Raw genomic sequence first — 19,252 nt, 5'->3', positions numbered from 1 at the left:
TAATGTATCAAATAAAAGTGATAGGCTTTCATGTATTTGGACTTACCCAAACTTTAACCCTCGAATAAGTCTATCATCTTCCCTGGCATGGACAGACTATATTCTTACTACATGTTTCGCGATTCTAGTCCATACATTTTTGTTCAAATGAAATGAACCATTAGAGGTAAAGTTACCAACAAACCTCATCAGAGCCACCTTAATATGAATTTTCTTTCCCAGATACACCCACTCTATCTTTCACATTAGATTACTCAGGGTGTAGAGAGAATCTCAGTGAAGTTCCAGTCGAGAAATCTTGATCGCTAAGTTAATTTCAGATCCTCTGGCGGGACCCAAGTCGGCTCGGCTGTATGCAACTTCATCTTTTTGGGATATTTTTTCACACACACGCAAAATATAATGGAGAAAGTGTTCAGATTCTTTTTTCAGGAGATGTCAGAATATCAACAATTCAACAGTCAACCATTTTGTGAGTTTTGTGGAATGATGGTGGTACTTGTGTTTTTACTTTACTCATGGAAACTGCCGTTTCCCTAAATCGATGAGCCAGTGGGCAATACAAGGTTTTGTTAGGGGTGATTTTTGGGTGTAACATTGCTATTTTCTGATTGGGCCGTTAGTTAATGAATTCCCAACACCCCATCTTCTGCTGACTGGACCCTATTTCGTCATCAGTCGCTTCAGGAACTGCGCTAGTCTCACCCTCTCCAAGAATAGCACTTCCGTTCTCAGACTGCAACTAACAATCAGACATGGCCCTAATTCTAATTTACAAAACATTAATTTTGCTTATATTATTGCAAGTAAGAAGTATTTGAGATCATTTCAAATTTCTGACATTGATTTTTCAAAAGACATTAAAATTTTGAGATACCCTGTGTCAATGGTGAATCCAGAAAGTCCATTTCGAGGGGAGGGAATTTACTAAGATAAATGGTGTCCAGGATAGCAAATTCTCAAGGTCAATAGCCAACCAGAGCTTTTTTTGAAAAAAATCTCAAAAACTGACAAATATATTCAGTAAGAGACACTTTCGACTAACTGCTGGCATCTCAGAGAAATTTCGAATACATTTCAGCCAGAAGAATGAATACTACAGGCTTAAAACTTTCTGTCACAGAAACCTATTATTATATTAATTATTGGTCTCGGGACAGGCTCTATTCCCCGTGGCTCTGGAATCAGAGAGAGCCACCTAAGCCTAAGCAGTTAATTTAAAAGGGGGAAAAAATGACTTAAATTTAAGTAGTTTAATAATGCGTTATTTCGTCAAGCTTTGCAATATGTACTACGTGATAATGCCGTCAATGAACGATGCTTTTGAGGATGAGTCCCTGGCTTGCTGAAGGTGATCACCAACTCCTCAAAGTTGTCTCAAGTCCTCACTTATCATACCCCAGACAAGATCTGTTTGTGGCGATGAAAATATTTTTACCTGCTCTTGGTTACAACTTTAGTGGTAGTTTTAAGAATTATTACATTTTTACATTTACATTACTTTATAACTAACAGGAATAGTGTTGCATTCGTGCAGATTTTCGATTATCGGCTTTGTGGTGTTTGCAAATTGTCCCGCGTGCGCATGTGTCTGTTGTAATGTTGCCAGCATAACTTAGAAACGAAAAATTGTAATGTTGAAATTTAGTTGAACCAAATAGTGGCGCCATTTTGAGTTTTTCGGTTTTTGTTTTTCTTTAAAACAACTCCAACAAATTTCTAAAAACTTGATATAGCTTTTTCTTTCTTTTTTTTTTTTTTATTCCTTTGAGCTCCCAAGTGGTGCCAGGTGAGGAGACCACCATCCAGGTGATGAACCAACCCTCCCAGGGCCTCTAGAGAAGTTTGAGGAGGAGAAGTGGTAACCGGTAATTAGGGACACCCTGGTATAACTCTCGCCATAACCTCCTGACGCTATCCTGGTCTTCTAAAGTTGCCCTGCTTAAGGGAATAAGCTCTCCAGGGGAAGTTGATGGAAGAGAGGTGAGCCGATAGTCAGAGATAATCACTTCCTAGTGTCCTATGAAGAGCCTCTCTCTGAAGATTCATTTGAAACTTTTCTAAAGAGACATCCTAAATGAGGAAATTAGGAACTTGCGAGATAGTAACCATTCAGACTCACTGGGAAATCCGGAATCCAATATGTCTAATTTCAGATTTGAACAAAATTAGCTTAACCGAAAACCATTTTACTCATAAGATTTTTCAGTTTTCAGAGAATTAGTAGAAAGTTGACTATTTTCCAATTAAACCGCCTGTTTTTATTTAAACTCACACACATCTCAGGCCTATCTCTTTTACTAGATGCATTTCAATGAAATTACAATTTATGTCCTACGAAAGTTCGTGTTGCAATATTACCAGTTTAATACATCGATTTTTCACTTACTTTTTTTTTAACCATAACTTCTGATTGAAATATTTTCCGGAAAATTGGCCGTTACGGAAAATGGGTGGGGTAGGCCTCTTTCTAGAGTGCCATTTCATTAAATTAAATTTCCATCCATATATTACTAATAATGTGCTAAGATCGAGTTTGGTAGAAGAGTAAATCTATTAAACGAATTTCTTTATTCATTTGTAACCTTCTACTTAGATGAAGATTTTGTTTGAAATAATTTGCATGAAAAGCCAACTAATTATTGACAAAAATTCAATGTCGAAAAACAAGAGAATGCCACGTGAATTTTCACATCTGATTATAATTGCAAAGTCTAATGTTATAATTATATTTGTTTTTTGTTGATATTTTTGCAGCAAGTCGTAGTGGTGCTACATTTCCGAACTAGTTAAGAGCTAAGTAATGAAGACTGTTGGGATCGCAAAAAAACTTGAAATGATAGAATTTTCGTATAAAGAATTATGTGATTTATAGAGTGCCGAAATCAGAAAAGTAGTATTTAAAAAAGAAACGAATTTTTCGTTGGCTGGCCACGAAGCAATGAAGGAAGATATAACGTTAGTGAATAGAAGAGCAAATGGTGCAACTATGGCTAGGCGAGAACCAGTATTCAGTCTAGGATTGTTGGCGACTGATAGAAATGTGCTAAACTCTCTTGGACTGAACACTAGTCTGTTGTCGCAGGCTACCGTACCATTGCAACAACTGTGGGCTGCAGCAACTGCTAGCAATAATCAACAGACGATTCTTAGCAAACGTCATCAACAGATTCAACAAGTCGGTCAACAGCAGCAGACTCCTCAGCAAACACCGCCACCAAATGACGATAAAACTAATAAAGTTGGACGACTGTTCGTGTGCAGGGTGTGTAACCATTCGTTCGGCTACAAGCATGTGCTGCAAAATCACGAACGAACCCACACCGGCGAAAAGCCTTTCGAATGCCATCAGTGTCACAAAAGGTCAGTAAAGCATTCACGTGCCGCAACATTGAATATTTTTTTGCGCCACAATAGTATGGATATCTTTGTTTTAACCAAATATCTCAAAAACGCATAGGCCGACAAAACTCAAACATGATACATTGTTTTGGTTTTGTCGTTTCCGGCACTACGATTTTAGACCAAAATTTAACAATCTCAAGTGTTACTTTTACTGATCAATTAATCACTTTTTCGCGATTTTCTTAGAAATGCCTCCAAAATTATTATTTTTAAACTTGGTATACTTATTACATACATAAACATAGATCTGTCGCTCTTCTTTGATTGGGGGGTGCGAATACTTGACCAACTTTGTAATATGTTTGTGCACAATATATTTACTAACAATATATTATCACTTTTACTAACATTATGTTGACTGGAAGTCATTTTAGAAAGAGATCTTATGGGAGTTGTGTCACGCTTTTCTTATAAATATGGCTTTATTTTAGTGCATCTATTATAGCATTGAAGGCTACTGAACAATTGGCAAAAATTCTAGGCTTGAAGGAGATTGTAACCATACAATAAGTGCTGAAATCAAGTTGGGAGTGAGTTCAAATACCTGAAATCATCGAAACCATCTCTGAATTCGTACAAGCCTAAAAGAATCATTAACTTGGTATAAGCAAACGTACAAATAACATGGGCAACCGGCGCTAATGACCAAGTTGCCGATGCGCCGGAAAAAAAACATGGGTAACCAAAAAAGATAAAAAGAAAAGAACAGAGGTAGTTGGATAGAATTATTAACAAAAAGTCAATTTTTTTTTTTTATGCAGAAGTTGAATTCCTCCCTGCTTCAAAAGAGATGAATTACATTTGTAATCCTGGCCGTTAAAAAATCAACTAGACTGTTTCCTAGTTTACGTGACACTAAACAATTCAATTCAAACAAAAGTAGCGTATCAATTTCTGAGAGGTAGTCAAAAAGACAATTCTTTGTTGGCCATTCGTCGGACTTGGAGGAAGCTAACAACTTAAATTCTGTTCTAGCATTTTAATTTTACGTTGAAATAAATAAATTTTCGATTTGCACGGTAAAGTACAAAAAGCTATTTTTACTGAGGAAATTATTTTCCAAGCAAATTGGGTGATCGTTTTATAATTTCATATAAATTTATACAAAACTTTTTTTAGGATGTACAACCACAGATTTCAGTGCAAAATATTTCTGTAAAGGAGCTAGCGAAAAATGCTTATGTACTTTAGCAAATTTAATTTTTTATAACTTTGTTTCGGTCGGTTTTATTGAAATTTTTTTCTATCAGTATTATTGCAGGCAAGTTCGGTAGCCTTGTCATACCCGGAGAGAACTAAGGTAGCTTACGCATCCTAGCGGCGTATGGAAGAAACAATGAGCTAAGCATTCTGACTAAAAATATTTTTTGTATAATTTTTCAGTGGTATTAAAGTTTACTTTTTTTAAAATACTAATTCGCCAATAATTGAGACCATGTTAAATTTTGATTTTTCATTTGAAATGCACGTTTTGAGGTCTCTTAATAAAGGAAAATGTTAACGTAATATACCACTTTACAGTTTTCTGAGATTTCTTAAAAAATGGCTCATATGTTTGCTTTAAACTTGGTACAGTTTGCTCACTTTTAGAACTTTTTTGGAAATATTCAACCGGAAATATTTAAATCACTTATGAGAAAGGAATGATTACGCTTCTATTTAAAGTGCCATTTTTGTGTAAAGTATGTGCTTATCATTTATTTAATTTTAATGCGCATTAAATGAGTTGATAATAATGAGGATTTGAAGAAAAGCACTTTGACCGGAAATGTAATTTCTTGAAGATTTTTCTTTAGTATTCAAGACTTTCTTGCAAACCACTCCGATTATATTGTGTATAGTGTACTATGTAGTGGTATTTTTATAGATCGCTACATTTTTTTTGCAGATTCACAAGAGATCACCATTTGAAAACGCACATGCGTTTGCACACTGGCGAAAAACCTTACAGCTGTCCACACTGTGATAGAAATTTCGTACAAGTCGCAAATTTACGAAGACACCTAAGGGTACACACCGGAGAACGGCCCTACGCTTGCACCCAGTGTACATCTAAGTTTTCTGATTCAAATCAACTGAAAGCGCATGCGCTGATACATCGTGGTGAAAAACCCTTCTCGTGTGGACCATGCGGGGCAAAGTTTAGAAGAAGACATCACTTGGCACATCATAGGTGAGTATACTCGTAATTGTTTAGTCCATCGGTTTATTGTGAGAATCTAACGCCTCAATTAATATCCTCCACGAATGCAAGACTTGTTTTTATATCAAATTAATCTTTAGATTAGGAATTTTAATTTAATCTCAATTCATTTATCATTAAAACGCGGATGGAAGGTCCTCAATTGGAAGGTAACTAAGGATGTGTACAACCCATCACAATATGGTGTTGGCTAAATATATATACATGAGCTAAGGCCAGCCGAAAGTTTTTAAAATGTTTGTCTTTTCGATTTTAATTATTTAATTTTATTAACAGATGCACAAAAGAAGGCGAAGAACTGGCCAAACCAATCAGACATCGTAAACCGTGTTCAGTACGTAGAGTCGTAAGAGAGCCTCTCGTACTGACCCATCATCCGCTCTCAGCTCTCGACCTCCCTGAACAGACTGAACCAGAAGACTTGTCAATAAAACATTGCAACAACAACCCATTGAAACATATAAACAATAATAATGATAATATTAATAACAACTACAATAATAACAATAATTCTTCGAGTATAGGTGATTCAGAGGACGATGAAGATGAACTGGACTCAGAATGGTCTGACAGTTGTTCACCACCATAAAAAAAAGTAATAAAAAAATTGCAAAATTATATTTTTATTGTGGTGTTGTCTTGAGATTTGAAAGAAACAGAAACCAAATGTTTTCACGATTACGGGTATTTTTGAACCGAAATAAAAATGAACAAAATATTTCGGTTTTAGTCATTTTTTAATTATTTTTAAAATATATTTTTTTTAAGAAGATATTTTTAACATTTTTTATTAATTAATATTATTATGTATCCTTAAACTCTTATTTTTTACATTTTTTGTGAAGAGAATGTAAATAAATATATTTTGTTTTGGGAAAATATGTGTGAAGGAAATAAAGGAAGTAGGTTATTAATAATGATTTTTTTTTGTTTTAATTATATGACGAATTTAAAAAAACAGAAATTTAGTGGTAATTTAACAGAAAAGAAATTGCGAGTTATTTTTAAGAATGAAAAATCAAAACAGTCAGTTCAAAAACAAACAGGCATTCCTCTTTTTTACGATTTTCTTAAAAAACTTTTGCTAGCAAACCCTTAACTATGATTAAAGGTTTACTCGTTATCTGGGGCAGCATTACACATTAAAAAGAAAAATAAAAACTTTTACAGAAAGATGTTTGTCGAGAAATATGTGGCATTATAAATGACCAACTATCTAAAAAGTAACTACTATAAGTTACTTTTTCTCATAATTTGCCTCTTCATCCAAAGATTGGATGGTTTAGAACCCTTGAGAGAAAGAACAGAACGTCTACTCATGTTCGGTACTAGGAAAGAACGCTTTCTTAAAACGTTATCTTTAGTAATTTTTAAATCTAGCATTTCAGAATCGTGGACATTAACTCATCTTTGATCAGCCTTTATTGACAGAATATTCGTTTTCAATCTTGGCCATTAATTTATCTTCAATCCTTGACTGAAACAATCTTCAGTCCGTGACTAAACTCTCCTTTTGCATTCGTCATTGGCAGAAAACAAAGTTCTTAACATAATGCAGTCTTCAGCCCTTGCAAAAAAAAAAAAAAAAAAAGGAAACTGGTCTACTAAGTGAGGATATTTGAAATTGATAAAAACTTCTACAATTGACAAACATTTCAGAGTTTTCATAGGCTTTTCAATTCAACGCTAACTGTTGGCATTTTAGTCTTTTCGTTTCTTGGATCCTTGCATAAATCTGCCCCAGCGGCTTTAGGATTTTAGTCCCGGCGTTGTAGAGTTAAAGCCTGGTATTCGGCAAAGTGGTTCGTATTTTAGTCATTTTTACCTCTAGGACCAATAGCATTCTGTCAAGTGGCAATTTAAGCCAAATGCTCACTGAAATAGTCGTGGTGAGCACTCAGTCTAAAATGTGTCCCAAATAGTAGCCAGGTTCTTCTCTCTGTCTGTGGCTGGTATAATTCACTCTTTTATGCCAGCGTTAATTGGCGAGCACATGCTTCTGTATCCTATAGATTCCCCAGACTGCTTCATTAAACATTTTACTTATTACTGTTCTTTTCTGACAACATTTATCCATCGTCTTCCAGGGCCAATACCTGAGGCACACTCTGATGGTACTTTTTAAATTCACAGACAAACTTTTTCCTGAAGTTTCCGAAATTATTTCTTACGACCACACCTTCTTGTTAATAGAATGCATAGGTTATTTCTGCTTCGTACGTCCTTAAAGTCCCCAATGCACATCTAGGATGAACTGGCAACCCTACGATAACTTGCAATTAACCTGTTTATTAGCTAATCAGTAAAATAAGTGCTGTATAACTAAAAAAACTTATTCTTCCACAAATGCGCTATATATAAATAATAATAAGACAATAATAATTTTAAAAACAAAAGAAAATAAGCTCAGAAACGAAACAAATCTCTTTTAAGAAAACCAAATTTACATTCCAGATAAGTTGAGTACAAAAATTTGTTGTAAGTGTGACTCATTTTACACTTTAATTTTTTTTTAGTATCCAAAACGAAGATATAAGAATGATTGTACTTCGTGAGGCTGTAGGGGAATCAGGGAATTAATAGGTTGGTAGAAATACTTATGTAGGCACGCAGCCTTGACTGACCTCGAGCATGTTTTTACAAGCGCGTCGTAGTCGCGTTAAGAGCACTAGTGGTTATATATTCTTTTTTTTCTGCAACAGTTAAATAAAGTAAACATTCTTCCTCCCAAAAAAATAGTTGAATGAAATAGTTCTTTATATTTTATTTTATTTTTTACACATAAAAGAATAAAGACAAACACATAGTGATTTCATTTTTCAAACATTTATATCATTCATTCAGATCTACTTTTCCATTTATAAAATCCCTTATTATTACTGTTATCAACACTTTTTTTCGTAAACAATTAAGCTGGATAATGTTTTAGCAAAATTGAATCTAGCTGCTAAGAGTCCGGTATTCATGAAGAGTACATCGACTAGAATTCTTGTTAAATTACGCCTTTGAAGTTCCGAATGACTTTTAAACAAATTATCTCTCTTTTCCGGATTTCTTTTTCCAATCCAACAATTGTTCACGTGCGTTAGGATTATTATTTTCTATGACCCTACCGTTTCTGTAGCAAGTTTGCGATTACTTTTATCTAGCTTTGATGGACAGCTTCCTGAGAAGTCTCATAAAACTTACATGTTTCCTCTTTGAACCAGTCTGAAACCCATCAATTTAGCTTCAGCTGTACTAAGTTCTTTGTTCAGCAATGTCAAAATACTCTAATGATAAGACATAATCATGGATTTTTAAAAATGTTCACAATAGAACTATTATTTGACGAAGGTCTGATATATCTTTGTTAAACGTGAATCATGTGTATATGGACATGCCCATTAAATTGTTTTCAAGTAAAAAAAAAAAAGAAAAAAGGAAAGATTTTTATACCCTTTAATATGAGTTTTAACTGTTGCAGAAAAACTAAAATATTTAACGTAAAAATAAAGAGTGGTTTAAACAAAAAAAATCTTGCAAGCATAAATTCCAGTATTTAAAAATTTAATCGCTAGTTGACAAAATATAATTTTGTATTTTATTTTACAAAACTGTATCTTTTATTTTTTTATCCAGCATTGCTTAAAATTTTATGTTTTTTCAGTAACTTATAGATTGTGCAGCTCAAAAATGTGTTGTTAACTTTAATTAAATTGTTCTCAAATTTTGTAGCAACTATTTCTTATCTTTACTGTTTACAGACATCAAAAGCAGCAAAATTTGGCCGAATGTGAAGCCAAAGCCTGTTTTCTTTTCTTTTTTTTTTTTTGTAAAGATATTAAAAATAGACAACTACCAACCTAATTTTTTAATTATTAAAAGATTTAAAAAGTATGAAACACAGGTGAACTTAAGGTTAAGGACATTCATGCAATCCAAATAATTAAACTTTATTTCTTTATTAAGCTTTTTGGAGTACACTGTTACAGATTTATTTATTTGCTGCGATAGCTTGCTTTATTTTGTGGTCATCGGGTTAATTTTAGGGGTGTCTTTGAGTAACTTTCATGGGGATTCTTACTGACTCGCTTTGGGTTAGACAAATTACTTTATTTACTATTATTTGTATCGCAGCTGGTCTGATGGAGTTCTATTGCTTAGATAATGAAGTTCGAAAATTTAGGTATGTCATTTTTGGGCCCCATAGCGTTATGAGTCCTTGGGTAAATTCGGAGCCCTCATAATTATCTTTCATTTTTCTCTTATTGAAAGATAATATAATAATTTTTGGTTTGTCGAAAGATATTATGAAATCGAAATAAAATTTTTATGATTGTGAGAAAAATTTTGATACAGAATAGTTTGTGTAACAAAATTAAATGTTTAGAAAAAATAATACAAAAATAAATAAACGACCGGAAAGTAATTTAAAAAATACATACATAAAAACAAAAATTTTTTAACTTAATTTTTCACAGTAATTTTAAACGGTTAATTAAATGAACTAGGTGTAATTTTTCGTACTATTCCTGAACGAAGTTTTAAGCCGTTTTCTATAACTTACTCTGTTTCAAGACAAATAATACGTAGGCTACAAAATAAATATTTTCTGAAATAAAATTATTGTAGTACACTTCTTTTAAGCGTGGAGCCCCACTCTTCCATGCCTAGGTACAGTCGGTGTTTTGGAGTAAGCCTGTTCGGTTGAACAAGATCTGTTCTATCTAGTAGTGCTATTAGGAATAAGGTTGTAAACTGCATTCAGCAAAGAAGGTTAGTATTAGCAATACAGCATTTCTCCATAGCATGTTCAGAAAAAGTTAAACTTGCTAAGAATTATTAAAAAGTTAAACTGAAGTTAAATATTAGAGACAGATTTTACACCGTTAGATAGAATGTACTATAATTAATGCTGGATCGTAGATAATGATCTCTGGAGTGAATTTCTGAGAAGTAGAATAACTAAGATTCACAAAGAATTCCCATATCATAAAGATTTCGTTTTTGCTCTTAGTACGGCGCAGAAAGGCCCAATGATTTTAATTGAACCTTTCCGGGCCAATTCGGTTTCGGCTTTTCATTGACCACATTCTATTGAGGTAACTTCCTAAAGAGTTTAACGAGCCAAACTGTCTTCATTTCAAACTTTCATCCCTAATGATTTTTTTTTTCTGATGACCAAAAAAACTTTAAAAGTAGGCTATCTGAGTTGGACCAAGCTGAGAGATTGCAAACAACTCAATTCTTTAACATTCCGGGCTCACCTGTTACATAAAATATTAAATACAAACATATCTATATATTTTTAAAAAAGATTTATTCATAATTAACCAGTCGACTTACTTCAAAGCTTTTGTGTATTTGATTGTATATTTTTCTATTCTAATCTCAAAAATATAACTAGAATAAGGAATTTAAAAATAAAATAAATTAAAAAAAATACAGGGTTCATTACAAAAATTAAAATAAATAAAGAATACTTTTTATATAAGGTAAATAAAAATATATTTAAATAAGGTATTGGTTTCAAAAAATAAAAAATAAGAATATAATCTGACAGAACTTTTAAGACTAAGAACTTAAGCAATTTTCTTTTTAAAAAGACCGTGTGTATTGTGCGATATATTTCTGTGTGATCTTATAATTATATATTTGTTATATAATCTATGCAAAGATATATTTAGTGAAACTGTATTTGTATATATATATTTTTTTAAGGATTTACTTTAGTCTTTCAAATTGTGAAAATTTTGTATTTCTTTTCCATCATCCACAATATTCTGAATTTGAGTTAATTCTCCACATATGTTAGTACATTTAAATGTAAAGTTCTTAAAGTAGCGAGGTAACAAAAGTCTTCGTTTTACATTACATTGCGTTGTTTGCTCATCTATTAAGCTTACTGCTGGAAATTTATACCGTTGTTTACGATAAACTCAACCTTCTATGAGCCAACAATTTATTTAAGATGTGATAATCAGAAAATAACAGATATAGACTGTAAGCTGGGTCAAGGAGATGCTAAAATTTCAAAGTTTAAATCTTTTTCTATGAACTAACGAGCGATATTTTTTCCAGCTTAAAACAAAAGATTCCCAAAATAAAAAAAACACCATTAGTGTTGTGAACAAATCTCTCTCCTAAAAAGGAACTGAAAACCTTAAGCATGCCTCCATTCTATCACGGACATACAATGTGACATCAGTATAGTATTCAGGAAACCGTAAGCTTGAAACAAAATAAAAATTCACTTTGAGAGATTCCTTTATAGGTGAACTGTAACTTTAAATGTTATTCTTCAGAGTATAAGTGAAAGATAGAGCTTTTTTACTCTCGGGTTAATGCGTTCCTTAATTCTCCATTAGTTATATCTTTATACAATGTTCACAATCGCTGACCAAAAAATATTCCCTAAGGATTTTTTTCTCGTATAAAGATTGTGACAATTGTTATGGAAAGTATTGTGACTATAATTTTAAAATTACAAATACAGTGTAACTAAATTTAATCTAAAAAAAAAAATCTTTAATTTCAAAAATATTAATTCAAAATAAAATGTAATTAAACGGCCTAAAATTTTGTATTTATGAAATATTTCGACAAGGACTTGGATTTGGACCAGAAGAAAAAAAAAAAAATGAATTAATATAATTAGTTTTGTTTATTTTGTTATGGCTTGCTTTCTTTTCTGTGCAATGAACCTACTATTGTATTGTAATTTCTACTTCAGCAGGCACATTTTAACACATTTGCCACCCGTCTAATATAATGTCAAGATTTATTAGGTTCTCGCATTTGCTTAATATTCACAGTTGGCTGCCTAATCTTAAATTTAGACATCGAAAAAGATCGCTCCAGAATTTTTAAAAGGCCCTAGTTAACCATACAATTTTGTATTTATTTATTTATTTAATTTTTTTACTATTTCTCACTTCTAGTAAGAGGTAAAGTTGAGTACGAAAAAGTTTAATACTTGAATACAAATATGGGCCAGTTATGTGTTAGAAAAAAAAAAGAAGTTGCTTACCGAACATTATTCTGACGTAGTTGTCTTAGGGAAGGAATGCTCTTGCACCACTTGTACAAAAAAAAATCTAATTACAGAATAATGTTCAGGTGGGTAAATATAGTGTGAGAAGTTAAAGAAAATCGGAAAATCTTAAGAATTTCAGAAACGATATCAGTTATAATACACATTGCAATATTTGAGATTCCTGCAATTTTTCGTAAGCGAGATATTGTGTGCACAAAAACATGTGTGTGCAAATAAAAACTCAAAATATTTATAACCTCCAATGAAAATTCAATTTTGAAATATTGAAACGAATATAACACTCCCCTTACTACAATTACAAAAGTAAAAATATAAAATGAATGTTGCAAACTTTCTGAATACTTACATTTTGAACATTTATTTTTGTTTGTCAGTGTACTCTGGCTGTGTCAAATTTCGTATTTTATTCTTTAAATTATGTTGTAATAAATTTTAATTTTTTATTTTCTATTACTTCATGAAACAAGAGTTTTGAAACCAGTATATCAATGGAAAACTCAAGCTAGACAATAGATTCAATTTTGAAAATATTGAATTAAAAAAAAACCTAAAAGACTGAGAATAATTTATTATTAAAAACTTAAAGTAATATTTATACTGATTAGTGGTTATTTTTTTACTTATTTTTGTTCCCAATTTATATATAATACGAGTACCGAGATTCTGTGCCAAGTTTTTTATTATTTCAATTTGTATGTATAAATATTCAAAATATAAAAACTTTTCTGTAAATATTGGAGATTTATTTAAAAAAAAAACACTCATTAAAATAATTTTATTAAATTAATTATGTGGTTTTTGAAGTTATAAAACGTTGGTCTATAATAGTTTGGAGATACGATAAAATTTCAGTAGCAACAATACTAATCGTCCGTGGAGGAGAGCAATCCCTAGGCGATCCAAAACCTTTAAGCAAGAAACAGCTCTTGCATTTTCTTAGATGTATGACATAGCACTCAGGGGGCCAGAAAACTGTCACCATTGCGACCCAAGGGTCTAATTTGCCACAGAAAACCTAGTATACATACTAATACAATGTCATGTTTTAATAAACTTTCTAAAGCCACTTAAAAAATTTCAAGCACCAATTTGAGGTTAGGTGACAATAATTTGGTGCTTGGTTGATTAACCGAGCAGATACCAATCCTTGTTGAAATGCAGTTCCGAAACCTCTCACAACTAAGAAAATCAGATATCACAGTCTGTAAAACAGTGTCCTGAACAGCATGTAAAAAGTCCATTCCTTCTCATGCCATTTCTTGGGTTTGGCGTGAAGTTGTAAAGTTTTCTCCCTCAAAGAAAATGTCGATGGACTGAAAAATAATTGCTAGGCTGATAAACTAAGTTTGGTGCGCAAAATTAAGTCAAATGCCATCATATTCTACGAATGTCTGACGAAACACCTTTCATTCTACGAATAATATTGAATTAAAATATTAATCTTTTGCTAATTCATATTCATATTCTACGAATTTGACACCTCAGGAGTTATTTTGCTGGAAAAGAATTTAGATAGGATAGGCTATAAGTGCTAACGCCGGGACATTTGTTAGGGTATCCTATGAGATAATCCAAGTGCAGGCAGTTGAATAGACTTTTTGGGCCTGATAGTGCTCATTGTTGATATGACTTGACTCTGAGTAACACTAAAGAGGCGCCTCTCAGACGGCTTTAAGACCCGCTTCATAACGTAACCTGCCAGAACGGTACCCATTTTCCATCCTTTTCCCCTTGTTATCCTTTTCTAGAAATCTTAGTAACATTAATGAACAATGAGTAGGAAAGCGGACTGAGCTGGCAACTCCATTTAATACCTATATTTATATCGAAACTGTTTCACCCATACACTAACCACTGTTTGACATTATCTTTGTGATTTAGATAATTCAGTTGTGGGTAAGAGAGTGAGTATTGATGGATAGTAACAAATTTAAAAAAATATATATATAATACAAAAATAAATGAATAAAACACGAACAGATTTTCCGCCGCTTCACGACAGATTAAGCTTATTAAACTCACAAGCGTAAATGTTATCAACTACCGAATAAAGCTTTTTAAATCCAGTTTCAAATCTTTAAGTACTTTGCTAAATCCCATTCAGTCAGCCCACCAAGCAAAAAACATATATAATTTATTGATTATATAATTAAACGAAGTGCCTCTTAAGTTTGAAAGGGTAGAGCAATCTCTTTTTGAAGAAGATAAGAAAAACTAATGACTCCATCATGAAAGAGTGGTACATTGTCAAAGGCCCGATAAGTTCATCTACTTCACATACGAATAGATATTGTTCAATGTGGAACGAGGTTAATATTTATAAATGGATGGATTAGAACCTGCTCTGGAAGATACATCTTGTTTTGCTGCCTAAAACCATTTAGCCTGTAGTCACTCTACCGTGTCCCTTTAATGTTTCTCTAATTCCAAAGTTCTCCAGTTTTATTTCCACTGTCATGGCTATTGTCCACAAAAGAGCATCGAGGACCCCATCCTAGATAACTTGTCTGCTCTTTCCTTAACTATAGGCCTAGAAGAGATTTATAATACTGGGCAAGGCCATAGAATCTACTACAATCTTTTGCTAATTTGGAGCACAATCATGACTTACTCAATCTCCTGAGCACAGGATTTGAGAGAATAAATGTGTTCATTTCTTTTTCAACAGAAAAAATAGGAATAAGTAAAATACACAATTCTGTTTTTGTTAAAATTTTTGTTTATATTTTTTGATACAAATAGATTATTGAAAATGTACTTATTTTTCTTTGAATGTAGTAGTTTTTTTCCATTTTATTTATTCCAGAAAATTTGATTTTATTTTTTTATAGTGAATAATGGAACAATTTTAAAAAGTTAAATTAATAATGAGATTCAGAGAGCATGCTTTTTAAAAAACATTCTGTATATTATTTTTCTTTTGAGTTTCCTTCTTGGAAATAATTTATTTTCAGTTCATAGTATAAGAAATATCAAATCGCAGAAAAATCTATAATACTTTTTTTTTTATTTTTAATTTAAATTTATTTGAATTAAATAGATATATATCTTTAAAGTTTATATACACAATATCCCATAATATCTTCATTTATTTTGATGAAGGTTGTGCTATATTTAATTGTAGTTTTATATTTTATTTACTGGCTCTTCTTCAAATTAAAAAAGAAATAACTATTTTATGATCAGAGAAAAGTTTTAATAAATTTATTAAAACATAGGGAAGAAATAAAATAAAATGTTTTTGAGTAGTCTTCTTGTTAATAACTTTTTCCATCTCATAAGTACCCCTCAAAAAATTTTGCACACGAACTTAATGAAGATAACTTGTTTACAGTGACTTATTTGAAGTATTTACTAAACTAAATTTTTACTTAAGTCAATGTTTTTGTTTGTTTGTTTGTTTTTTCCCCCATCAGCACTCGGCTGATTTAAAGTTTGATCATATAAATTATCTAAAGTTTTATAATCGATCCAGTTTTTGTTACTTAAATTGACCAAGTTTATCTGAAATGTCTACCAACAGGAACTTATACCAGCTTCAGAACGTTACAGTATATGATTTTGTCCAAATTGCAAAGGAGTTTTGCAAGAAATTATTGATGTGGTTAAACAGTCTGGTCCCTTTGTGCGAGATTAATGGAGGAATATCATAATTATATAACTGAAGTCCTTAGTTCTTGGAATAATTTATAAACACTGAAATAAAATTTTCTAACTGAGTTGTGTCCCTTATAATTGATAGAATAACTACAGTAGAGAGGAGAATTTGGACGCATTGATTCGGAATAATTAATTTCTAGATGGAGGCTAAGGGTTAATAAGTACTACACTTACTGTAGTACTACGGTGGAAAACTTAACGTTTCAGTTTCGCACAATATAATAAAAATATATATCTGTAGTTCAGTATATTGTACAGAGTTAGCTCATTAGAGGCACACTAATGGCTGAATTTTTCCTTATGATTATGCAGCTGGCAGTCCTGTTCTTGGACTGATAGTTATACTTTACACAAAATCAATATTATTTTTAAATACATATTTCGCGTGATTTTCTTAAATTACAGTTTTTATCAATAATTTTTTTTTTTTATCCAGCTTTTCAACTAGCGTCCCTAACATTTTTGTCTGTTTTAATTCATTACTTTCTGTGTCTAAACATTTTCAGAAACTCCTGTTCAAGAGCATCAAAAAAATGTTTTTCTCAATAATCTTTCTTTAAAAAAGGCAGTTTATATGAGGGGGAAAATCCGACAATGAAGACATCTAATCTGGCCCGCCGTGAAAATGAGATTTTAATGTAAAAATTAAAGTTTCAAGCTCAAAATTCTAGGCGGAAAGAAAGAAATAATGGCCTCTCCTTACAGTTCTCCGAGTCATTCATGTTCTTCAAAATATTTAAAAAAATTCAAGGACACGAATAACGGATTAAAATAATTATTACTCCCTGCCATCAGCGAGTAAACTTCAAATTTTAATGAGATAATTAATCGGCACCAACAATTTAATTTTACACAGCACAATTAAACTTCTATTTTTACATATATTTTTTTATATCATTGAATCTTTTGCTGGTCGTAAATATAATGGAATGTTTTTAAAGAATATTTTTTGATTTATTAATTTGTTCAGCGGATTATTTTTCTGGCGTTTCTAATTCATGTTTTGAGTGTTTTAAAGATTTTTTTTAAGAATGGAACGATTATTTTTATCTTAATATTGAAAAGAAAACTACAAAATAACACAAGAAAGTAAATAATTACCACCTAGTCAAAATTATAAAAGTCAATGTAATTATTAATAAATATATCCAAAACGAACACGGTTTTTAACATAGGTACTGCTACAATTAAATTGTTTTGGTCGGCTTCATTCTAAACACTTTTAATCGGATAGCCATTAATGAGATTTACCTATTCCTGCTTTAGATCGCCAATTTACACAACTTTAGTCACACAACCAAGTGTGCTCGCAACCCTTATTTTCTGAACGCTGGCAAGATACTATCTGATATTTTGATCTGTACCTTACACTTGTATTATTTTCTTGTATCTTTCTTGTATTATTTAATAAAGTGATTCCAGTTATTTCAGTGAAAACTTTACACAATTTAGTCACAGTTACATAGGTATAGAACAGGTATAGAAAAGTTACCAAAATATGTTACCAAGGTTTCCAAGTTACTAACGTTGGAGGGAGAGCAGCTAAGAGAGCGGCCTCCTACTTTACCACAGATGAATGTAATACAAACGTTAATTTTAGAATTTGGTCTTTATACACCATGTGATCTAGTGGAAGATAAGGCCCTGTGTGAGAAAAAATGATGTGAGGGACGATTGTGACAGTTACATTGTTTTAAGGAAGATTATGTTCAACACTGTTTATGATCGAATGTATTTCAATATTGATCAGGAGTTATTCTGAAGTCTCGATTTATAAAATGTATTTCATGATTTCGAGTGATGGTTCTTCCACTAAAGATAATGATATCTATTATAAAATAACTGTCGTATACACTAATAATGTCCATATGTAAATGATTTACTTACTTTTGTAACCAGTTATGCTAAATACAATAAATATTGGTCGATTAATCTCTTTTGATCATTTCAGTACTTACATTATGTCAACTTGCTGCTGCTAAAATTGAACATACTACTACTAATATTAAACAAAATAATGTATTAATAATAATAAGTTATTATGAATACATTATTTCAAACAATTTTCAATTTTTTTTCAGAAATAAACATAATATTACTTCCTAATTACACAAAGGAAGTAATTTAAATTCATTACTGATATGTAATAAATAACTAAGAACCATTTACTGAATTCTGTACCTTTTTTTTTAATCCGGTAGTAGGCGCGCCTAAAGCCTTTTTTCAGGAGAATTCACTAAACATTTTATTTATTTGTTCGTTCAATAGGTATAATTATCTTCTTTTATTTTAAATTTATAAAAAATGAAAATTTGCAAATAGCTGTAACTTTTTCTGGTTTGGTCCAAATCTGACTTCGGAAATTGGCCAAATGCCAATCCAGAAAGGTAAATTAACTGGTACGATAAAGGATCCAATGGTTTTCTTTAAACTTCGTTCACTTTAGGGACGCAAATAGGCCTAACTCTGTTATTTATTCAGGGATATTGATTTTTCTTTTGAGGTGTTTATCGGGAAGTGCATCATTACACTTTTCAACGTTACTCTTCAAAACAAGTTACTTCCCCGTGTCAAACAGAACAGTTAATTCAAAATTCATAATTCCGCATAAAAGGAACTGCAATTTTGCACAACTGTTTTCCTTGGGTTGCTCTATTGGATGGATGGTGGCGCTCACAAATGGAAAGTAACTGAACCTTCAGCAAATTCAATGCTAAAAAAAGGCACCGACCCTTAGATTTCCTCTTAAATTAAAATTTTCACTTCTTAGTGCCTTAGATGTTGATGCACCTAACAAAATAATTAAAAACTAAATAACAGAATACAAAGAATAAGTATTTTTACGTATAATGTTAAAATCTTAAAAATAAATAAATAAATAGATAGATAATACTATTAGATAGAAATTAACGTAATCATGAATTATTTAAATAAATTATAATTTA

General features: G+C 31.6%; 1 protein-coding gene across 1 annotated transcript in view; it reads left to right on the top strand.

Moving 5' to 3' along the window:
- The window catches only part of LOC141459356 (uncharacterized), a 44,376-nt gene extending 31,064 nt beyond the window's left edge, over positions 1 to 13,312 (top strand). The window contains exons 2-4 of the mRNA XM_074138363.1: positions 2,758 to 3,363; positions 5,294 to 5,578; positions 5,885 to 13,312. Coding sequence (XP_073994464.1) covers positions 2,942 to 3,363; positions 5,294 to 5,578; positions 5,885 to 6,197 — 1,020 coding nt within the window. The 5' untranslated portion in view covers positions 2,758 to 2,941 and the 3' untranslated portion in view covers positions 6,198 to 13,312. The remainder of the gene's footprint in view (positions 1 to 2,757; positions 3,364 to 5,293; positions 5,579 to 5,884) is intronic.
- Positions 13,313 to 19,252: the final 5,940 nt, after the last annotated feature.

The sequence above is a fragment of the Rhodnius prolixus genome, unplaced genomic scaffold (assembly GCF_049639745.1).
Source record: "Rhodnius prolixus isolate KJV_2025 unplaced genomic scaffold, Rpr scaffold_11, whole genome shotgun sequence".
Taxonomy (NCBI): domain Eukaryota; kingdom Metazoa; phylum Arthropoda; class Insecta; order Hemiptera; family Reduviidae; genus Rhodnius; species Rhodnius prolixus.
The sequence above is the reverse complement of the archived record's forward strand: the minus strand, read 5'-3'. Positions and strand labels throughout refer to the sequence as shown.